The 25,210-nt window shown below is 34.0% G+C and overlaps 1 protein-coding gene across 2 annotated transcripts in view; it reads left to right on the top strand.

Moving 5' to 3' along the window:
* Nucleotides 1–24,164, top strand: part of SHTN1 (shootin 1) — a 110,054-nt gene extending 85,890 nt beyond the window's left edge. The window contains exons 15-17 of one of the 2 annotated variants that reach the window (XM_051981506.1): nt 3,453–3,573; nt 7,015–7,207; nt 22,142–24,164. In XM_051981506.1, the coding sequence (XP_051837466.1) occupies nt 3,453–3,573; nt 7,015–7,207; nt 22,142–22,364 (537 nt within the window). In that variant the 3' untranslated portion in view covers nt 22,365–24,164. The remainder of the gene's footprint in view (nt 1–3,452; nt 3,574–7,014; nt 7,208–22,141) is intronic. The other variant, XM_051981507.1, reaches the window with a different exon arrangement.
* The last annotated feature ends 1,046 nt before the right edge of the window (nt 24,165–25,210 follow it).

Raw genomic sequence — 25,210 nt, 5'->3', positions numbered from 1 at the left:
AACTTTATATAAGCCAAGACTTCCACTTGTCTTAGTAAGATGAAATGGAAAGAATGCTGGAGCTTGAAGCCTGGAGACAGGTTCAAATCCTTACTCTAGCACTTGACCAATGTATGATCTTCTGCAAGTTAGATCATATATCATCTCCTCAAACCTTTAGATTTTTCTTCTGTAAAATAGGGATAATAGCAGCACTTACCTATCTCACAGGGTTGTTGTGGGAAAGTACCTTTGAAACTTTTCAGCCCTATAAGAATGTGAATTATTATTGTCTACTTTGTAACAATTATTGATATTAATAAAAAATGTCAGACAATATAAGATCCTAAAGTACCTTCTGAATTATTAAAGATTAATGATATATTTAGTGTAGTTTTTAAGTATCATATTTTAAATTAAAAAATAAATCTCAATCAGACCTCTTAGGGATATATGGCAACTCTAATAACTTCCATTTCCCAATAATTCTAAAAAGCAAAGTTAACTTCTTGCTAATGGTAAGAACTTTTTTCCTTTTTGAGGTAGAATTATATGTAAAATAAGTCTTATATCCTCCAATGTCCAGTTTTTAGAATTTCAGTAGAATGTAGAACAAGCAAACCACTCAAACAAAAAATGTGCTCTTATGAAAACTAGCATTTTCTTTTACCTTCCAATATCTAGATTGAGGATTCATTTTTTATCTTCAGAAGATGAACTACTTTACTAATTTAAAGAACCCCCTGCCTCCCGAATGTTTGGTATATAGATTCAGGAAATATTGGATTCACCAAGTTTTATATGCTCTGCTGCTAGTTGGTCTCAGGTACATCTTCTACTGTTATGAAATGACTGCTCTCATAAAATCTGACTAGAAACTACTTTTTTTTTTTAATCTGACACCTAACTTTATTAATGATAGTGCTTTGCAATCACATTTTATGAAGTAATGTTCTTTCGGCTCTTTAAATTCCTTTAAAAAAGAAAAAGATAAAAAAAAAAAAACATAGAGCTTTCCTGGAAAGGGGAAGCAGTACATATTGAAGCCCTATAGTGTCTTATCCTTTTGGGCCAAGATGATTATTAAAAATCCTTGAACAGTGTAGAGCAAAAGGAAAAGGCATAGTTGTTCAGCTCATCAGATGAAAGATGCCCTAGAGGTTTCTGTGCTGAATTCAGAGTCCCTAGCTGTGAAAAGCACAGTGACATTCAAGCCTACTGCTTATAGTAAGGTCATAGATTATTGGCAAGGGTACATTTGAGAGAACTTAAGGAACCTAGTTCTATTCTAAATGAAACATAGAACAAATTATTTTGTAAATTATGAAGTTAGACCATTTTCTCAAGTTCAATTCCTCTACTTTTTAAAGTTATATTTGTTGTTACTGAACTTGTCATAAATTGTAAGAATTTTGAAAGTCATTCTACACTGTTAAACATTTGGAGTTTGGTTTTTTCCTATTGAGTGACATTTTCAGAGAGTGTAAGTTATGATCTATAGAGTAAAAGAATTAAATTAGTTTGTCTTTAAGTTTGACCTTGGCTCTATTGGCTTTGTGAGCCTTCAATCGCAAGTCAAGTCAACAAATATTTATTAATATTATTGTTTAGTATTGAAAATGAGTAATAGTAACTTGCTTCCCAAGTACAAATGTGAATTATATAATGACACCTCTTTCATTTAGTATTGTTACTTTTTAATGTCCTTAGTTAAACTAAATGTATTAGCATTTTGATGAAGGAAGAGATCTGGAATCTACTAGTAAATGAAATTCTTATGCCTTGAATTTTGTGGGGGTAATCCAATTTAAAAAAAGAATGAAGGTGAGAGAGTCTTTCTGTGATCCAGACAAAAACCAGTGACTTGGATAAAAGTAGAGGTAGCATTCTTACCACACTTATAGGTGATATAAAGAGATGTATGTGTGTGTGTGTGTGTGTGTGTGTGTGTGTGTGTACGTGTGAGAGAGATAAAGAGAGAGAGAAAGGAAAGAGAGAGAGAGAGAGAGAGAGAAAGAAAGAGAGAGGGAGGGAGGAAGGGAGGGAGGGAGAAAGAAGAAAGAAAAGGAGAGAGGGAGGGAATAAGCGAGTATTTATTAATCACTTAGTATGTTTAGGTCCATATGGCTAATTTCTGGGGATATAATTATAAGCAAAATGGTCTATTCGATGAAGATGCTAAATAGAAACTGGGATTGGAAGTGGGAAGCACAAGATTCAAGGTTAATAAAGACTAGACTGATGTCATGATAATCAATGATGACAGTAACCTCATTCGAACTCTAGCACAAGAAATTTTAAGTGATAAAGAATGATCATTTGGGTACATAAATGATGCCAGATCTATCATTCCCTATAATCAAATCAGCATTGTGCTTTTAAAAGTCTTACCTGTAACACAGGTAAGATAAAATCACTAGGCATCTCATGAAAAATAAAATGGGTTGGAAGTTTTAATATTTGACATCTTGGGGGGTATATTCTTATATATAAATGTAAAGAAAAATAGTAGCGGTTTTGTGTGTGTGTGTGTGTGTGTGTGTGCACGTATAATGTCTGTTTGTGGGAATGTTTCCATTGATCTCCATTCAGAAATTTCACCACAGAGGAATTAGATCAAAAGAACTTAGAGTTACCAGGTCCCCTCTATCTTTCTTGAAGCTATAGTAAGCGTGGATGGTGGGAAGGACAACTTTTGTGCCTTCTACTTCTTCCAGAATCTTTTGGGCTTTGGATATAATCTTCTTACCTCCATTAAGAAAAATGGAATGAAGACCACCTTCTTTCTTTCCTTCATCCCCTAACACCCTCTTTCCCCACCCCATCTCCCAAAGAGCTATATTGCTTCATTTTCTAATTCTGAATCATGGTGCATTTGATGCACCCTCTCTTCTGGGAGCCAGCTTGAGGTTATGATAGACCTCCATTGGCAATAATTCTACTTGCTTTGAGCAGCAAATCAATGAATCAAAAGTCATTGTATTTGAAGGATCAGCTACAGTTTTTTTTCCCAAGTACCACAGGATTTGGGTTCCTTGACACATGGCTGCCATGTCAAGATGTGCTTCTCTCTAAGGTGAGTTCATCACATTTGTTTCTCTTCCACATTGACTCCACAAACATCAGAAATTGAATCATTGATGTACAGAACTTTTCCATTATTGAACTTCATGCAGGAAGTAGTTCATAAAGAAATACAGTTATTGTCTTCTTTCTACATGAAACTTACCATCTACATCTTCAATAGCATCTTTTAACTTCCTAAAAAGGTCATAGGTAAAAGAGATCCTCACAGTGTTCTACGGAATTCAAACCACTTTTTTGTTTTCTTTTGGTTCTCTAATAGATATTTGTGTTTTGTTTCTAAATTCCATTCAAATTCTGGTAATGATTTTGTTGTTTGAATTTATAAATTTCTCTGTGTTGTATTAAGACATTAATCTTTTGTTTGTTTTGTTTTGTTTTTACTTTAGGAGACACTTAACACATCTGCTAGTTCAAGAAACTTAAAATCTTTTGATACTGAAAACAGTGAAACTGAGTTAGAAAGAATTTTACGGCGCAGAAAGGTGACAACAGAGCCAGATAGCAGTAGTAAGCTGGTTTGAATTCTTCACAGTCCTACTCTTCAATTTCTTTAAATTAGATCTTTAAGTATGAAAAAAATCTCTTCTTAATTATTGAGCAAATTTTCTAATGTGAGTGAGAAGTATTGGGTGGACACACGAGGAAGTTAAGACCCAGAGAAGTAAGTCATTTCTCCCTCTCCCTTTGGGTCAGTTGGATTAGGCAATATCTAAAATCTATGCTAGCTTCAGCTTTCTATGATTAATATCACTACTAGTAATGACTTACATTTATATGGCAATTTACATATATTTTCATGTTCAAAATAATATTGACTTAGTAGTAAGTTTTATTTTATTTTTTATACACAAAGAACAGAAAATAGTGGAAATCATGTTCTTTGCCTAATGTCACATGACTGATAAGTAACAGAACAGGATTCATCTGAACCTAGGATATTTGGTTTCCCACTACATTATGATGATTCAACAAACCTAGATATAAAAATACTTTGTATTTCTATGTAGCTCACTGCAAAAACTATATAACCATTTTACATCAATTAAAGTCTTATAATTCAGCTCATAATTTAAAGACATTAGGCAAATTTTGCTGATTAGTGGAATTATAGTGTGCCTTTGAACAAGTCACTTTATCTTTGTAAGCCTCAGTTTCCTTATCTGTAATATCCTGATCTGTAAAATGAGGATATTAGAATAGAAGTTTTTTGAGGTGTCTTTCAACTCTAACATTCTATGATTCCATAGAATGAAAGAAAAAAAAAAAACTCAATTCTTAAAGACTTTGAAGCAGCCTTTAAGATTTTGTTTTTGCCACATAAGAAATTAGCCTCCACCTTTTGCAAAGTCTTTGAATTTTAACCCAGAGAAGAGTAACCAAGAGGAGAGGTGATCAGAGAGGGAAAGAAACCTATTTCTCTTATGATAAAAGTGATTCCCATTGGATTTCATTGCCAGTTTTACTCCTGCTAATGATTTTCTTAAAAGAAACTAAATTTAATGGACTTAAACATTCCCTAAAACATAGGGAAATACTTAAGATTTTGATATTTGATCAGTCACTGAAAGAGTGTTTTATACTTGGGAAAAAAAAAAAAAGCGCATCTGAGTCTCTTCTGCCAGCTAATGGAGAAGTTTGTTGAGCTCTCTACTCTTTCACCTTTGAGATTTTGCCCAATTTACTGTTATTCTTTCAGTCAGTTTTATTTTATTGCCTTTTCTTTTCCCCACCATACTAAATACCCTTGAATATTGTTCAAATTCCAAAAACTTATAATTACTCCCTTCCTAAAAGTATCTTTGAAACCTGAAATGAAATAATAGATTCCTGTTTCTCAGTGTGACTCTGACTCAACCAAACTATTAGCAAAACTGTTAGCAAAGTTCCTTGCTGTCCACATTTTCCCATCCTTATGTAGACAAACAGAAAATCACCCTCTAAAAGCAGTGAGTGGAAGAGGTGTCAGAAAGAAAATGCTTCTCAGTAAGTTGTTTTTCAGTAGAAATGAAAAGTCTTCCAGTGTGCTAATGAAAAGATTTACATACAGAGGAAAGAATAAGAGACCACTTGGTACAGTGACTTTAACACCAGATTTGGTGTCAGAAGAGCTGTCTATATTCCAGCACTATTACTTATTACCTGTGTAACCTTGGACAAATCAATTGCCTCTCTGGATTTCTGTTTTTGTTTTGTTTTTTTTTTCTTTATTATATGAGTAGATTGGACTGGATCATCTCTCACATAGATCCCAGTCAGCTTTGTAGCTATGAAATTTATTTTTAATTGTGTAGAGAATGTCAGGAGCAAATTTATAGACATGGTGAGAATTAGAAGGAAAAAGGACTCTTCGAATTCCCTCCATCTTCTAAAAGCAATTGGAGGAACTTATTAAGATTATGTCCTGACAGGTGTGTTTGTCTCTAGCGAGAAGAAAGTGGATATCATTATGTTACAGTGTGTTATCTGCACACAAAAGCTTATAGAAGAAGTATAGATGTATTCAAATGTAAGGTGACAGGCAGAAACAGGAGAATTATAATGAGAAATACACAAGAGTGGCTGGGAACAGGGTTGAGGCTAGTAGAACCAAAATCCTAAGTTGCAGCTGGTCTCCTCCAGTGGCCTGTTAAAATGTATTTTCCTTTAAAACACTTCATATGGCTCTAATTGTCATTCCCACATTTTACCTAGTAATTTGGTCTACAAAATTGGTCTTTTAGAGAGCAGCAAGTGCCTCTCAAAAAACATTGGGAAGCTTATACAGGATGAAGAAAAGTCCAACTTAACCATTATGTATTTTTCTTTATTTCTTTTTAGATGTAGGAAAAGCAAGGGCTCGCCTACTCCCCCTCCTCCTTAATAAGGCTTCAGTTACGGAATGAGCAGCGGGAACTAGTGTATTCAGAACTGAGGAAAGGAGAAATGCAGATTAGATGGCTTAAAGCAGTCTCCTTACAGCTATATTCATTCATTTATTGACCTTAATGCCATCTCTTTATTTTCATGCCCACAACATGAAGGGCAAAGGAAAATCAGGATGTTTAATTACCTCACCTAATTGACTCCTACCCTCTCTATCTCTTAATCTCTAGGCAAACTAAAAAAGAGTAGTCTTTTCTACTATGCCAGTGCTTGCCCATATTTTTGTGACATGAATCTGGCCTTTCTGGGGATTTTAAAAGTTTTCAGGGGCAGAAACAAACAAATGATAAATTCCTGTTATGAAGAAAATCAGTAGATAACAGATTTTAACATGAAACTATTTGTTGATGCATAATAAATATTGATACTAATGATTCATGCAGTATTAATAATTATAATAGCCAGTGAACTTAAATCTTATTCTGTAGTCTTTGAATACCTTGCTAGAGATCACAAAAGTCTAGACCTCTTAATTTATCTCTTAATTTCTCTACCCATTTTCTCTATGTTAAGAGGAAATAAATCCACTTCTCATTCACATTGAAAATGAAATATTTTATAAAAGCTGTTTTATATTAGAGAAGCCTTATGAACCTTTTAAAAGAAGTCTTTTCCCTTTTCCATTAAAAATGTGGAGCGGTGTTATGTGAAGAATTAACTTTTTGAAGGATAAAGAGTTGCTTCAAGGAGGGTTGCTAGTAAACCAGAGCTTTATAATAAGGGTTTTTATAAACCTCCTAGAGCAGCCATAGACTCTGGTCAGGGAAATGACCAGGTGAACTTCCAAAGGACAATACAGAAGTCCTATAGTTGTTCCCTCTGCACCACTTTAAAAGCAACAGAACCAAAGAAGTAGAACAGATTTCCAAAAGGAATGTTTTTCAGAATGTTTTTGGGATTTCAGCTGTTCTGTATGCAGCTGAATTTTGACCAGGTCTAGGCATTTTCATTTAAACTATTTTTCAATATCCTATACACAGGCATAACCCATAATTGTTAAACTGTAGGTATGTGTTTGGTTTTAAGGTCCAACGGGGATATTAGCCACTTCAGAGTCCAAATCCATGCCAGTGTTGGGTTCTGTATCCAGTGTAACAAAAACTGCATTGAACAAGAAAACTCTGGAGGCAGAATTCAACAGCCCGGCCCCCAAAACACCTGAGCCAGGTGGAGGGCCTCATAAACTGGAAGGAAGCACAAGTTCCAAGGTTACATTTCAGTAAGTAATGATGCACTTTTTTATGTAGTATGTAGCAGAATTTGTGATTACTAACTTACTATTCTTGTTTGTGTTTTTTTTTTTCCTTTCTGGAAAATTCTCTAGATAGTCAATAAGTCCTTGAAATTGAACAGTTGCTTCCTTTAGCATCTCTTCTTTCTTCATTTGAAGTCATATTCCTATTATAGACAATAAAATTCTATTAAATTCCTTCAAGAATGTAGGAAACTTCATCTTCCAGTTCCTTTCCCTGAATTCCTTTTTCCTTAAACTAAATAGTAACCAGTTTCTTCTCTATTAAAATTTGATCTTGAAAATACTGAATGAAGAAACAGCTTAGCTTGTCTTAAGTTATGTGGGATTTAATATTTTTTTTCAAGATTTACATATTTCAAGATTTCACTTCTTAAGTCAGTACTTGACAAGCACAAGAAGACAGTAGACAGATGTCCCAGAGATCTGTTTAAAAATATCTATTTTCATATTCTCATTTTCTAACCATTGGAAAAGATTTATCAGAAGAGAATACTGAACTATCCCAAGAGGGAAAATAGACTAGTAAAGAGATGTGGTTCAACAGACCTGGATCTTCAAAGTGCCACTGTCAGCATCAAGGAGTTAATCCTGCTACAGAAGTCTATGTTTCCAACAGATCCGGTAGAGGATCATTTTGTTTTCTAACAATGCCAGCCTCTTTTCGAAATTAGTCTACAGTTTTGCTTCAGTTCTCTTGCCAGGATATCATCTGGTTTGTCACTTAAAGAAAAGGAAGTAGGTGAGACAAATCAGATCAGCAGAATATTGTAATCATGGTTAATTAAACCTCTGATTTCCTGTTCCACCAGGAGAGAAAGGACCCTCTTTTTGTACTTCGGGCTGTCTTACTTAGTTCAAAGGGTGAATCCTGGACAAATGAACTGGAAATTCAATTTGAGTCTATTTTTACCAAATGGGTATTTTTTTTCCCACTGCTACATTCTCTTATTGCTGTTGTTAACCTTTCTGTACCTCCTTGTCTCCTCCTCCCCCCAACCCTTTTTCAAAATGAAAGACTTTCTTTGCTGATTTATGGTTTTAGCTAATTTCATTTTGTTTTCAAAAGCACATTTCTTTTTTCCTCCAGGAATGTTTCCCATCCTTTTGACTGGAATCATTTAGACAGAAAGATGATCCATACTCACCTTTCATCTTTCTGTTTAAATTTGTTTAATACCTAATTTGGCATCAACAATCTGGCTGCAGTAGAACCAATATCCAGACACAAAAGCCACTGGGTTGAGACAAGTTAATTTCTGACAAATGCTTCAAAGTGTGTGTGTGTGTGTATGTGTGTGTGTGTGTGTGTGTGTGTGTGTGTGTGTGTGTATAGATTTTTTTCCCTTCTACCATATTACATAGATAATCTTAATCAGAAAATACTGCAACTCCTTCCACCTTTTGTCTGCCTTTTATTCAACAAAAGTAAGTGGAAATTACATTTCCAAGAAAGGAAATGAAATAATTGCAGGCCCACGGTCTGCAGAATGTGTGGTGAATTGACAGTGAAAAGGATCCGTGTGTTGACAGACACCGTTGTTAGATGCTTTAAAGGCATATGTGAAGCTCAATTTATTTCTCATCTTGCCTGTTCAATGACTGCCTAAGAGACACATTTCAATTTAATTTACCTTCTTAAAGCAGTAATACAAACACTGTGTATTGCTGTGTTAACTTTTCAACTTTGTAACCTAATGCTTGATTATTTAGTTCTTGACGTTCTTTAGCTGAAATGACTAAATGGCACATATTTTTTTCATATTGACAGTCAATTAATGAACAACAGCACCATCCTGAAAAACCCATTTCTTAAGTACAATTACACTACTTAAACAAGTCCAGGGATTTTTTTTAAAACATGGTAATTATTTACTTCCCAAACCGATAGAGTTCATTGTGTACAATCTGGTCCCTTTGTATCTAAATGAAGTTTAACCTAACAGTGACAGAAGAATGAAATGTGAAACTGCAGGGTTTATAAGTAGCACTTCATGAATTCTAGTTTAGCCACTAGACTTTCTGGTCTTTTTTTAATGTTATATGCCTAGAAAGTCTTGTTCTTGAATTAGAATCCAAAAACCTGGCTTGGATTCATATTCTGTCTCTTCATTTTTTGTATGACCTTGAACTAGTCACAGCCTCTCCACTACTCATCATCCTCTTCAATAACAGGAAGGCTTGAACTGAATAATCTGAGTTTCATTACAACTCTTCAATCTTTTCATCTGCTTTCTTCACTCCAAATTAATCTGTTTGTCTTGCCTTGTGTCATAAAGTTTGACAGAGTATTTGAGGTCATTTGTCTACACTTGAAATTTACTTATGTTGTCTGCAGACTATCACTTAATTTTGGAGTAGGCACTAGCAATTCTGGACAGAGAAGCCCACAAGCTGGCAGACTTGGGTTCAGACATACTTCAGGATCTATATATACCTCTCCAAATCTCAGTATCCCCATCTGTAAAATGGGCATAATAATATTTGTATTACTTGACTTGTAAACTTGTTGTGGAAATGTGCATTTAGGAAACTTTGAAAGGAATAGTCATTACAAGTTATTGTCATTTACCATGTGTTATCAGCTTTTGTTAAGAGGTCTTCTGACTAAATTGTAGACTGTTATAATTCTTGAGACACAAAGCCCTTGATTAGTGGAATTCTGAGATAGGAAGTTATTGGATTCCCCTTCCCTGGATGCTACTTTGCTGAGAGACAAAACATTAGCAAAAAGAAGGGATTATTGATGAAGACTTGCTGAAGATGCCCTTGCCTTGCTAGAGTTTCATCCAGATCCTTAAAGCTGCTTCTGCAGGCCTTTACAATAAAAGGATCAAGATTTCCTGTCCTCAGTCTGTGATTTTGTAACAGTGTTCACTGTCTTTGTCTTGTGGCTATTAGTAACATTATAGGAAAGAGAAAACCCCCAGTTTTGAAGAACTTAATGAATCCAGAATCGAGCTGCTTATCTCTTAACAATCTTGACCCTTCCTAGCTATGTGACTACCTCATCTATAAAATGGGGATAACACAGCATCTACCTCCCCGGGTTGTTGTAACATAATATTTGTAAGACCCTTTGCAAACTCAGAAGCCCTGTATAAAGAGAGCTAGGATGTTTTTTATTACTATCATTATCATTATTACTATCATCATGATTATTGTTATTAAAGTTGTAGAATCATCCTATTACAGTGGAAAGGGCATTATACCTGGAAATCTGGAGTTTGGGGTTCAAATCACAGCTCCATTACTTAACCAGCTGTGTAACTAAGGACAAGTTATTTTATTTCTGGTTTCTCATCTGTTGGAAATAGGATGATGATAATTGCAGAAACTACTTCATAGGATTTTCATAGAAAAATTCTTTGTAAACCACAGAGTAAAATATAAATTTAAAATATGCTGTCATTACTTAACCTAATGTTCATCTTACTACTGAGATAGCTACCTGGCACAGTATGTAGAATGATGGAATTGGAATCCGGAAAACCAGAATTTAAATCCTGCCTCAGATAGTTGCTAATTGTCACTTAACCACTCTCAACCTCAGTTTTCTCATTTATAAAATGGGGCTTGATAATAGTACCTGACCTTACAAGGCTGTTATAAGGATCAAATGAGATAATGTCTATAAGGCACTTTGCAAACTTTAAAGTGCTACATTAGTGCTAGCTATTGTTCTTGTTATAGCTGCTGCCTTTTATCACTACTACTATAACTTGTGAATCTGCAAAAGCAGTTGGGACGACATAAAATATTTTCAGAATTTCCTTGCAAGACTGAATTAATTAACACTATTATAACTATCTGGTCAAAGCAAATACAACCATATATTAGGGATCAGGACTTATGAATATCATTTTAATTATTTTTGCAAAACATTTACATTACATCCTCATCCATTAAACATAAGTTATTTGTTTTTAGATTTGCTTTTTTGCTTCTAGTGCAAAATCTCATGAGCATGTAAACAATATCAAGAATATTGCTGTTTTCAAGTTCTTTATGAATATTCCTTTAAATATGGTGCAGTTCCAATATAATCATATGATAGAGGCAGATCAATTTTGTGAAATTAGAATAGCTATACTAAAATGTATTATTTCAAACTATTTGAGGGAATCAGGGAAGACCAGCCCACTTTAAAAAAGTTTAAATCTTTTATTTAAAAAAGGAAATGCCATTTTATTACTTTCCAAAATATATTGTACCTGAGAATAAGCTAATGTAGTGAGGCTTATTCAAGAGAACTAGTTTTCATAACTAAAACAAGATAGTTTTGTCATTTGAATGTAGGGGGCAATCAGACATATAAATAGGAAGGGCTAAAAAGAAAACAAAATGCATAAGCTTTTTTTTTTTTGAACAAGGTTCTTTTCAATAGTTGGGGATCAGGAGATAGCATTATTAAGATTTCAACAGATGAAGAAATCTAATTAGTAACTCGGTCACAAAAACAAGATGAAAAAAATTTTAAGAGTAAAAAGCCAGCATTACTCTAATATATTGTTTTAAAAGTGGTATTAGTATTTTTCTCAAAAGCCTGTCGTAAATATTAAGATAGCTTCAAGTGTTTTATTTATGTATCACTTTATGCTTTTTTTTTAAAAGGGCTCCCATGTTTTATTATGACATTTGATCTTAACATATATAGTCTCCTTATTCCTTACACTGGTAAAAGATTACAGAATGACAAGTTGGGTTTTTCCCTTCATCATCACAGGAGACATAAAAGGGGAAAATATGGTTAAATTGTAACAGGAATGAATTAAATTAGATTTATAGAAATAGGCTGAATGAAGGATGGTAGATACTGAAACAGTTTCTCCCCAGAGATGAATAGGAATAACTTATTAAATATTAAAAGATAATGCTGTGGGACAATTAACAACTATCCCCTTCCTTCTGGAAGAGAGAGAAAAGACTTCCAATTTCTGAGTTCTCCATCCACATTACTCTATGGCCATTGCACATATTTATACTCATGGGTTCAGGGGTGGGGAAGGCCTGCTTTTTATTCCAGGACAGTCAATTCCTTTTTCAAAGCCCACTCCTGGGTTTCCTCTTCTCTTTCTTTCCTTCTCTGTGACTAGCCTAGAGCAAATATAATTAGAAGGTAAACTTGCTAGGGAAACAAAGCAAAACCGAATACTAATTCGGCACAAAACCCCAGGAATTCAGACTACTTGGGAGAAGGCCAGAATGGATTAGTGAAAAGTCTAAAATAAAATAATTGTATAGAAATCCAGTTGTGATTATTTTCAAGTAAGCAAAAAAATTCTAGAGCCAGAGTAAATGAGGGTGGTGTAATCTAGGATTATACCTTTAGATAAGGAAGGCATTTGCACATTTTCTAATCCAACCAGCTCACTCCATGGATGAGGAAACCAAGGCCCTGAAAGATTTAATGATTTGTCTATTTTCCTATGTAGAAGTGACAGGGTCAGGATTTGAACTGAGATCCATTTGACACCAAATCCACTCCTTTTTCCACGGGGTCCTACTTCTTCCAGTCTTCTTGAATAGACAATAAACATTTCTTGAAATTGTTCTTCTATTCATCACACAGAAGCTCTTTGTTTCTGCTAAGACTATAAAGGTCAAGCCCCTGTTTGAATCATCACAGATTCCGAATTAGTGAGTTTCTACTCACAAAGCCAAAAGAAAAAGGCTTGTGGATTTGAATTATCCATCACTGTGGGCTGTCTGTGCTTTCTGTTCCCTTTATTACAGATAATTGAGTTACCTATGTTTCTTCAAGGGATTGTTTAAACTTTTTACCCTTTGACTGTTTTGATTATTGCTTTATTTGTTTGGTATTTATGTGATTTTCTAAGCAGCACTGTGGCATAGTAGAATTTTTTAAAGTGTCCATTTATTTTTGTAAAGACAAAGATCAATTTTCACTTACTTATATTTGTAGTATTGGCAATGTGAGCCCCTGGAGGCTGTTCCGTGAAAGGAAACCCTGCTTTTCCAGAGTTATGCTACTTAATGACCATTTTGTTTTTAGGGGTGACTTCAGGACATCTCTACCTTGTAGGAAAAGACTATTTTTCTTCATTCCTTCTTTCCTCCCTTTCTCCTTCCCTCCCTTCTTTCCTTTCTTCCTTTCCTCTTTCCTGCCTTCTTTCCTCTCCCTTTATTTGTGTCTTTCTCTCCCAATCTAGTCTTTCATGAGGAATCACCAAGGATTTCACCAAAGAGACTTCTGAAGAGCAGGCACCTAAGACAGGAATTCCCAAGGAGATACTGATTTCCCCATGTACTTTCAGAGCAAAAATCATGGAGTCAGGAAGCCCTGAGTTTAAGTTTCTTTTCTGATACAAAATGTTTATATGGGCTACTGGAAAGTCTCCATGCTCACTATGCCCTCCCCTCCCCTCTTCTGAAAGACTAAAAGTTGCAGGTTAGGTGCAGGTATATGTTACTAGAGGAAAAGGACTTTACCAGGCATTCCCTACTCCAGTGAAAATCATCAAATGAATGAATGAATGAACAAATAAAGTAAAAATTATAAGCTATCTCTAATAATAACCAGAATATGTTTTTGGTCAGTATTAGATAACAAAAAACTATAGTCTTTTCAAAGAACATAAATTTTATAGTCATGTAGGTGATGAATGGGGAATTTTTTTGCCTTTTCTGAGGTAGTATCATTTAGATATGGTCAGGTTGAGCTATTTACTGTATTGAAGTTGGAGCTTCATTATTTACTCTTCCTATAAATCTGTTTCAGGAAAATTAGTATCATATAAAACTCCATGAGACATGAAGGCTCATCGGTTGTGTTTTTTGTTGTTGTTGTTGTTGTTTTTTTTTTTTTTACATCATTAACTGGAAAAGGCAACTCAGAAGTTTAACTGTTTTTCTGACTGATTATTAGAGAATATTAGTAGTCCTTTATGATGTAAAGAACACCACAGTTGGAATCAGAAGACCTGGGTTCAAGTCACTGCCTTGACACAAACTGGCTGTGTGGTCTCAGGCAAATAATTTAGCCTCTCTGTTTCTTGATTTCCTCATTTTTAAATTGGAGAAGTGCTTGTATTAGATACTTCATAATATTGTTGTGAAGGTTTTATGAGAAAATACTGATGGAGTTTTTTGTAGTGAAGGGCTGCCCAATTCAATTCCTGTCTACCTAAATTAACAAGAATGTAGCCTCTATTCCTATGAATGGAGTCTTAAGCCTCAAATGCAGGGCAAATGCCTCAAACTCACAGATGTCTAGTTATAAGCTTTTCCACTTGATCCACATATTGTTTGTAATTAGTTAGATAAATGGGATGGAAGGAGAGCATCACTTTCTGTCTCAGAAAGATAAAAAGATTGTTATAGTTAGGATTTTGATCTTCAGTTTTTAAAGATTCACTTTTTATTTCTAGTTGTTTTTCATATTGATGATATTCTTGTAGGTATTTGACTTTCTGTCTTCTATATCCTACATATTTTTTCTGAGATTATCTCATTTGGGCCCCTATTCATAGAACAAAGAATAGTGAATAAAAAACAATTTTAGATGTTTACACAAATAAAATTTTTCTATTAGCTAAAAAGTGAACTTGGTTCACATTCATATTTGTAAGAAAAAGGATGATTGAGTTGTTTGATCTTTAACGTTTTTCAACTTTATTACTTCCCATATGATATTAATTTTTTAAAAAGTTGAAAATGACTGAATCATTGGTTTGAAGTTGTCAAACCTGATTAAAACCACCAAATAGAAATTAAGGGTCTGAACTCTGTTGTAGGAAAACTCGGTATATAATTATCTCTCTAAATATTTGTCTCAGCTGGAATTTAATTTGGATGGACACACAACTATTCCTTAAGAAGTCTCTAGGTAATGTTTTGTTCAGCAGGAAACCCAAGAGGTTCTCCTGGCTCCTATGGTGCACACTTACATTTAAAAAAAAAAAAAAAAGGTATGCTTTCACACTGCTGCTCCCACCATGAGACTAAGGCTTGGTCTTCCTCCTCTTTCTTTTTTTATGTGTTTTCACCTTCTCTGTACTTAGTAAACATTGGTTTCTGGGCAGTAGACAACTTGGTTAGCAGAATGAGCTGCAGAGAAGGTCCAGCCTAATCTGATGATCTGGTACAATTAAAGGATTTGCTCTCCTCTCTGCTGTAATCTTAGTACCACTGAATTGTCTACTCACACTGCAGGAAACAGCTCTGCCTCAGCAAGATGCAACTACAAAGGTTTTCCATGTGCAGCTTGTACATGGGCAATTAAGTTTTAACAACAAAATTAGGAGAACAACTGGATGTCTTGGAAGTTGAGATTCTTTTTTCTCCCCTACCCCCAAATTCACAATTCCCCACCTCCTCCTCTTTACCTTAACCCTCCAAAATACACACACACACACACACACACACACACACACACACACTTTCTGCATATTTGCTTGTTACAGAATTATTATGTGCTCCTAGAAAGATTGTTTAATAATCATATAAGGGTTCTTAACACATCCTCCCATCAGTTGTCATAGACATATGTGTAGTGAAAAAAATATACGTAGTGAAAAACTGGCATTTTAAAATGCTCCTTGGTTATTCCAAAAATGTAAATACCTCAACAAATTAATTTTGTTCTGTGTAACATTCACTTCTTATTCAAAGCATTGGTAATTGCCAGAGACTTAGCATAGGATATCTTATTTCTTTCTACATAGAGAACTGAGCACAAAGATAAATCGTAAGGTATTTGCTTTTGCTTTGGTATTTTTTTCATCACCTTTCAACAGTTTCTGCAAGATCTCAGGCTGCACTTTGGATATATTTAACATAGAGAAAACAAAATTTAATTTCTAAAAATAACTAACGAGGCAAATCTAAGGTTATTTTGAGTTGCAGAGCAAATGTAAATCCACACCAGTGGAGAAATGTCCATGATGGGAATGAGAAATTTTTCTTCTAATGAAACCACAGGTCTAGTCCTAACCAAGCAAATGAATAAATAAATGACCAATTAAAAATATGACCTCCTAAAACCAAAATGTAATTTTAGGCTCACAGGAGCAAGTAAGTTTTTTTTTTGTTTGTTTGTTTATTTAGTTTAGTGATAAAGCATTACATTTGGGCAAACTTAAAAAAAAAAAAACATGTCATAAGTCTAAAAAGCTTTTGTTACAGAATCTAATTGTTTTGGGAGCTTAGAACAAAAACATAAGAGTTTTGAGAAAGATGATCTTTTTTGGGGGTACAAATATATGTATGATTATAAAGAATATACCACATAAGGCATGTGGGAGACTTTGCTCCTTTAAAGTCCCTGTTTTTAAGCAGTGTTTAGATTTTCAGACTTTTAAAGTGAGTGACATGCCTAAGCTATAATAGTTTTGTAAGGGTGTACAGATTGAACCTACTTGTCTAATTTTTCAAGCTTTTGGATAAATTAAAATATCTTAAACCTTGTTCTTCTTTGGTTTATTGTATATAGGTATTATAAACAAAGTAGGAATCAAGGTCACATAGATTTCAGCACCTTTGTCACCATTAAAATCCAGTTCAACCCTGCAAACATTGATTAGGCACCCACTGTTTGCACTACAGCTAAAAAGCTAAAATGTAATCAATGATAGCAAATAATTAGCAGCATTGACTTGGCTGGAGAATGATTAATTATGCTCAGCTATATTTTAAGACCTCCAAGTTTTTATGTTTAGCTAAATTGTGACACAATCAAAAATGTTTTTTATTTTAAGAGGGAAAGAATTGGCAGGAGGCATTATTAGTGGGGTCATTGCTGTTGATGAATCTTGTCATTTTTTAAAAGATATAAAGTTGTGAAGTATATCATTACATTTACTCACTTAAAAAATAGTGCTGCTGAGTAGCTGTGGCATCCTTATCATGTTTAAAGCACATAGATATTATAGAAATGAAATCTCCCAAGAGTAATCTCCAAGATAAATACAAATAAAACTTTTAGGTGATATAAATATTAACCTGTGGTCACTATTCCATTTTTCTGCTGAACTGTTTTTTTTTTCCCAGAATAAAAGGACATTATTTCTCTCCCCTCTCCCAGAAGACAAAAAGGAGCCCAAAATGCAGAATTAAATTTTTCTTTTCATCTGAAACAGTTTCTTAAAAAATCACAGAAACATTCATGTTTTGTTCATTGAAGTTTTATCTTTTACTTGAAACTTTTTGTCACATTTTAACACAAGGAGAGATTCTACAAGTGTATTAAAAGGCCCTGAAAAGCAGGATTTCTAAAAGAGACAATTCAGCCATCTCTGCCATCACAGCATTGCTGTCTAACTGCTGTAGTAACTGGGTGAAGGACCAGAATAAAATATGTAAGAAGGATTTCTAGGCTCTCGTTCTTTTTTGTTGTTGTTTTAAACCTTGGGAAAGTATAGAATAGATGTGTTCTCTGGAGTTTTTCTACTAAACTACTTTATAAAGACAGATTTAAATCTTTCAGTTTTCTGTCCATGAAGGTGGTAAATATGATTGCCATTTTATTGTAAATGAAACAGAGTTCAAACTGTCTGGCTGTTTGTCATTTGCTGGACCACTGCCATGCACTAATGCAGACACCCTACTGCGAGCCCAGAGAAGAACTATACTTTGATTCACCAGATTGTGTTAAATAGTCCAGCTGTTGAGATTTGAAAGATAGTTCCCTTCGAAGTGAAATAAAAATGAACTTGGCATTTATTCCAGAGACCGTTTTTGTACTGTTTGGCAATCAGCTTTTCAGAGGTACTATTTTATAAAATAACTCTCACTGCTTAAAAGTTATATTCACTGTAATGTTCAAAATGTCCCACCTTGTATTATCAGTAAAATTAAGCTTGAGTGATATGTAGAATTTGCATAAAATGAGCATTTTCACCCTTCATTTCATGAGCTTTGATTGTTTTCAATTGAGCTCAGAACCATATCTATTAGGGCTTGTTTGGGCATTAGTTAATATGAATTGCAGCTGAAACGTTAGCTTGGATGTTGTTGAATATAATTGGAACATAGAAAGTTGATTTTGAAAGGAATTTCAATAAATACAAACAATGATGTGCTTTTAAAAATCTAGAGTGCTGAATTTTGTCAAACAGGGAAATTCACCAATTCCCCAAAGTTCCACTGGGCCAAAATAATTTTCATTTGTTATGATTCTTCCAGCCACAATACCTTTGGAGCCAAGTCTTTCCTATCAGGAAATGACACCACCTTTGAAATTCAGCATGATATTGTGTCTTCTTGTTGTAGAAAAATAGTCCGTACTTAATAGTCCATCAGGATGTACTTATAACCTCTCCAGGGTTATATATTGTCAGATCAATTGGACTTGGTTTTTTATCATATAAAACTTTCTAAACACAAGCCCCTAAAGTCACCCATTATAAGTATCTAAATTAATTGGATTTATTGAATAGCACCGAATAACAAAATAATTTCTTTAAAATCAGAAGGCTTCTATTCAAGGTCAGCTATAACATTTATTATTGGGCAAGTCATTGCCTCTAGCTTAAACCTCATTTTCCTTATCTATTAAATGAGCAGGGTGAATTAAGAATCCTTCCAACTCTGAACATTTTATGAATTTATGGAGTGGGCATTGAACCTGAGTGAGTACCCTCCCTACTGTGTGACTTTGCCGAAGATACTAGGTCTAAGGCTTTCATCTGTAAAATAAAGGTATTGATTTAGTACATCTCTATAAGGCTCCTTTCTAGCTTTATAGTTCTTTGAGGCTAATGTTATATTTCACCACCTATTCCTCTAATTAGGTCAAGTAGATTTTGCATTGCATAAGGCAATAATAGATGAGAATTCCCACAAATAGTGTGTTTTTTACTTGTTTTCATCTTCTTTAGAAAATTAATAATAGAAGATAAAATGAAACTTAGATACAGTATGTAATAATTATTATGCAGCATATGAACTTCTGCTTTTGGCATGAACAAGACAATGAAACTTGGAGTTGTCTAAGTAGTGTTGTTATCAGACTTTTTTAGAGAAAAAAATAAAGCAACTTTTGTTTCTTTAACAGTAGAAGCATCTGTTTCTGATGATCACTCTTTCCATGAGATAGAAATATGAGCAGGATAGGGAACATTCTAAAATGAACAAAGATCAAACTCCAAAGGGAAGTCTTGACTACCAGCTAAGCAGACTTGGAATTGGGGCAATTCAGTGGTGAAGCCAGACTGATAGTTTGGAAAAGCTAAAAGAAAAGAAAAATCAAATAATGATAACATGAGGTGATTCATTTTTAAAAACTACAACTTGCTTTTCTACTCAGAAACAATCTTGGACTTCAAACAGAGGAAAAAATTGTCTATCAAAATTGCCACATTGCTGAATTGGATTTATAAACCAAGATGATTTCAGGGAAATTATCATGAAACATTCCAGATGTTTTAAACATTATATGACTATTCATCTTAGTAGTAGAGCCCAGAGAACACTTAGGGAAATTTTTAAGTGGTCAAAGCATCCCCCTATCACTTTCTAAGATATGTTCAGTATTCAAGATACAGTCATACACATATATGTATGTATATGTATATAGCATAGAAAAGTATGGAATCGTCTAAGGATCTCATCTAGTAGTGTTTTGGCTTTCAAGCAAATGAAGCAAGTTGAATTAACATTCTGCCTGTACCCAAGATGTTGAGATTGGTACATGTGGAAAGGCTCCATAAATGTTCCATGTTGTGGAAGATTCCCAGAGTTTGAAATGGCATACTTTTTAAAACCCCATGGTAAAGAGAGTACAATGCTACTAATGAACCCCTGTAATGTGTTCATGGTACATGAACAGACCCAGAGAGGCTATAATCTTAGCTAATGGCAGATTTGGGACTAGCTAGATTAGTAACTTTTCATCCTAGACTTTTCTAATCACTCTTTTTCTTTGGCTAACATTCTAGATTGGCCATCACTAGTTTTTTTTTTTTTTCCAAATTCCTATTTGATAGACTTTAACTATAAATTAAAGGAAATGAAGTATTCATTAGTAATTGAAAGATTAAATTCTACCTTTAAACCATAGTAATCAATAGCTATGATTCATTCTATATTTGTTAGTAATTCTAACAAAGAATGACAAACCAACATGCTGGTTTGGGATGATCAAAAAAAAAAAAAAAAAAAAAAACAAAAAAAAAAAACACCTCAGAACAGCTTAAACATCATAATTAATTTCCTTGTGAAGGGAAGTAATTTGGGGGTGGGGAGAAAGAGGTTTCCAAGGCTCATCATAACAAAACTTTTTAGGCTACCTAAATGGAGTCCTCCAAAGTGCATTCATTTTGAGCTCTAAGAACTTAAGATATCATTTATTAATAGAGACCATCTGTGAAGGCATTTTTGAGAAAAAAAAATACAAGAAAGCCAATAGGGTTGCCTTTTTTGCATTCTGGTCATAAATGGGAGGTAAAACCTCAACAGTAAATTTTTGGTATGTAGCTTCCCTAGCAGTTAAATGCGTAAAATTGGCCAATTGTCTAAGCACTGGGACTTGATTGAAGAAAAAAAAAAGTTTTCATTGAAAAGTTAGCCTTATGAAGGTAATCACAACAACCAGGAAACCTGTCTTGGACAAAGTTAATCATCCAAGTTTCCAAGTTATAGAGATCTAACAAGCAAATTTGATGTGTGCAGTAGTACAGAATAGACCCTCAAATCAACTTTGAAATCCATCATGTAAATAAGTTAATACAGGAAATAAAGAGATTGAGTTGAGTGGGTAGAGGAGTAATGCATATGGTAGCTTCCTTTTTCTATGAGTTAATTTATTAATTAGGTGGAAAAGTTAGTATTTTTCTGGGCTGTCAGAGAAGTACATGTGTTAAACTTTGGTATCCCATAAACCCTGGGGCCATGGTCTTAGTAGCCCTCTCCTAATTATGGCCTATTTTCTAAGATATAGAATAGATAAGGGAGTTCTGTACTATTCTGTAATTGAGAGGGGACCTGCAACATCTGTTGATGCAAAAAAAATGCAGTACTGCTCAAATTGAGAAATAGGGACTCAAAAACAATTTCAAGAGAGGAAAAGAAAGGACTATAACTTCAGATAGGCAAGAAACCTACCTAACTACATTCAGAAAACATTTCAGGTCTCTTGGTTTTGGAAGTGAGCTTTGGTTCTAGAATTCTAAAAAATGGTATTAGTCAAGTTTCTATGCTTAAGATTTGGGGAAATTTCTTCTGTATGTGCTCTTAACCTCTTGGAGGGGAAAGGGAGGAGGGAGTGCTGTTTCCCTACTCTACAACAGTTTTAACCAAATTGCTCCACTTGATAATGTCAACAACTGATGTCAAGTTTCCCTCAAGATCATTGTCATAGAGCAATCTATCTATATTATTGGGGCAGGCATTATCTTAGCAGTGAGCAGATGGGCCCAAGCTGTGTTCCTTCAGATCCTCAAGTTGAGCCACAACTAGCTCCTCAGCCATGACAATATTCTCATAAAACTTTACTTAAGATCCTTAATTAGGGGATAAGATGCTATTTCCAGCTGTGTAAAGTTGTAACAAGAGAGTTCTAAGGATCAGCCAGTGAGTGAGGAAGAAAGCACAATGTATCCATTGGCTTTATGCTTTCTGAGAAGAGCGTAATTTAAAAGGTAGGTACAGTTTACTTTCCCACAACTTTTGTATTACTCTTACTTGGCTCTCTTTCCTTTTCTCCTGTCACTGCCTTTCTTTGTCTTTTTCATGTACATTTACTATCTAATCTAATAATTCCATTTCATTGTTGAATGTTTGGCATTTATGATTACAAATCTATCTCTGTGCATGTTAGTGAAAAATCTGAAAGTTAACTAGATTTTTTAAAATCAAGGAATATCATAGACAAATATTTTCTCTCTGCTTTTTTTTATTTTCTGTTTTCTCTTGTTTTGTTTTTAATTCTTCCTTCCACAGACCACCCAATAATGTTGGAGGTGCAAGAAGACATATGGGCATTGAAAAGCAAGTGGGTCCAGTTGTATTTTTAGATCCCATTTCCACAAGCAAATCCCAAACCAAAGACCATGTGGCTGAAAATGAATCAAGTCAACCCAAGGAGGATGAAGATGGCAACAAACAAGAATGTAAAGAAGATAGAGTTGAAAAAATCAAAGAGACAGACAGTTCCAACTGCTAATATGTGAGCCAAATGGCTGCCATTTTTGGAACTCCTTTTCAATAAGCACATAATGAAATTGGGTGTCTTGTCAAGGACTTGGAATTCTGAACTTATGTTTTCAAGAATTTAGATTAAATGCCCCATTGTATGTAGTTTAGCTATACACATTGGTAAGTTCTGTAACAACATGAATTTCAAGTCAGTTTGGGTTTTGGTCTTTCTGTACTATATAGGGATAAGATTTTTCCTAGCTGTTTTTTGTTTATTGTCATAACTTTCCAATGGTTAAAAAAAAATCCATTTTTAAATGATGGGCTAACCACTCTTTATCTCTAGTGAGGAAAAATATTATGGCACTTATTGAATAATTAAATTACCCAAATGAATTTAACTTTTGATATACCACACATTGTAAATATTTTGTGTATGTCCATACTGTAGTTTAATTAACATTGGCATCTAGCAATTTTTGGCACTTTTATAGATGCTGAAGAAATCAATTTCTGTCATACTTGAATATCTTGTGATAGAGTGACTACAGCAGCAATGAAATTATTTCCTGCCATTAATGCATGCAAATTCCATTCTGAAGTCTGTTCTGAGGGTTTTTGGAGCAGAATTTATATCTGAGATACTGACATCTAATTGATGCTGCCTTAGTCAGAGTGAACCACAACAGAGTCATGGTTTAGCATACGGGAACAGAAAATTCCAGTAGTTGAACCATGCAAAGATTTCCCACGGGAAATTTTTCAGTTCAAATAAACTACTATATTTGGCATGGTTGTGGGAGTCAGATAAAACTCAAACCTTTAAGTTCCAGGCAGTGTGGACATTCTAAGCCATATAGTGTGGTGATATGTATATTATCATGTACTGATATGATGGAAGTACTACATTTTATTACAGCTCTTATTTATGGTGAAACTGAGTGACAGGTACATAATTTTCCTGATTCACTGCTAGTCTACATTACAAAGGGGATTTAAAAAAAAAGAAATTAAGTGGTAGGTATTCTCTAAAAATACAATATTTCAGGCCACAACAATAAATAAATAGAAATGTAATCAGGGATTTTTTTTTAACTTGTGCAGCTTTTCAAACTTGATTGTTTCAAAATTGGTGTTTATTTAAAATAAGTGGTAATGTATTTGAATGCACTATAAGGTATTTTATGACAGTGATTCAGTAATGGTAACTTAACTCTTCAAGCAAAGGAATGGTTTGGTTTTGTTAGTTTTGCTCTGCATGCATCTGTCAGGTGTTCTTTACCTAAGGACAAAAGAAGATAAGTACTAATTGCAGTAGTTGTATTTTATTTTATGTTTGCACGAGTGCTAATAAGCAGGGATTGGTTTGAGCTGGATAGACAATTTCCTAAACTTGGGGAGAGTTGTCTTTCTGTGATTTCTAGTAATAAATTTTAAACTTAGCTATGTTTCCTTACTGAGAATTGAGAATGTGAGATTTTACAACTATAACTTACTCCAGAATAATAGCACTATTATGAGACATATATGGGTGCTAGCAACTGTCTTTAAAAAGATTCTGAATATGTACATCCTTAAACTTTTTTTCAGATCTGCTGTGACAAGTGATATAGCACCTCATTACAACTTATTAAAAATTATCAACAATTTCCCAATTTGTTATTTGCATTTTGAAAATGATAATGATAGAGAAGCATTTTAGATAAAATTTGATCTTTTTTATTTTCAGTATAGTTTTTATTTTTATTTATGGAATAAAATAAGCATTTCTATAATATAGTACAATAAGAGAGATGACTACATGAAATAATAAATCTACTATGCACAACTTGCTATTCTTTTCAAATATACAACAAAATCTTCATGCAAATTTTTTTAAAATTTGATATGGTTTCTAAACAATTTTAAAAGTATGCCCAGTTAACAAGTGAGATAGATGAAAGCAGTAACATGGGAATTATGGAGATAATATAAGAAATGTGAAAATAAGCAGACTGGTGATTTTGGTAGCTTCTCAAATTTGCCACTAGAATAGGTTTTATTGTATTTCAGTGGGTTTGATTATAATTCATTAATAATATTGCAAAATGGCAATTGGGGTGTGATGCAGACTATGTTTGGGATTTTTGTTTTTGTTTTTAAACAATCTGCCTATCTTGCTGCAGCAGAGAGTACAATGAACACTTACAGTCTCAACAACACTGCTAATCTGTGTGGAAAACTGACCTACTCTGTTTCAGAACTGAAACTTTAAGGCCTCCTACTATGGGGGACTCACCATATCGATGCCTGACATAACTCTAGTTCTCAGCTTTAATTTTAAGTTGTAGCTCCGAACTCTACAATTCAAATGCTCCACCAACCTTAGACACCAAGTGGCAGGCAGAGATTACTTTCATACATCCCCATATCCAGCTGGTCTATTTGTAATTTTATGAAGAAAGACTTCTGATTTACACACATTCAATTTAGGGGAAAAAAACAAAACATCTCAATTCAAACAAAAAACACAGAAATTTATTGTGAGACAATGTTCCATATAATAAGATATACTTCTCACATATTTAGTGACTTCTAAGAAAAAAATTTTTAAAAAGATCTTCTAATTGCACAATATAAAACACTGAATGAAGTCATCAAAATCTAATCATTAGGCCATTTCAAAAAAAATTTTTTTAACAACTTAAGCAAGTGCATTGATTTTAGAGATTTAGTAACAAAGCAGTTAATAGAGCCAAAAGTTTATGCCCTTTTAAAGACATTTTAAAGACATTTTTAAAGACATGAAGGTATCCCTTCACCATTTCCCCTTTACCCAAATTTTGAGATTCTTTGAACATGTCTCCCCTCTGTGAGTCTCTGTTGATCATTAAT

The sequence above is a fragment of the Antechinus flavipes genome, chromosome 2 (assembly GCF_016432865.1).
Source record: "Antechinus flavipes isolate AdamAnt ecotype Samford, QLD, Australia chromosome 2, AdamAnt_v2, whole genome shotgun sequence".
NCBI lineage: Eukaryota > Metazoa > Chordata > Mammalia > Dasyuromorphia > Dasyuridae > Antechinus > Antechinus flavipes.
The sequence above is the reverse complement of the archived record's forward strand: the minus strand, read 5'-3'. Positions and strand labels throughout refer to the sequence as shown.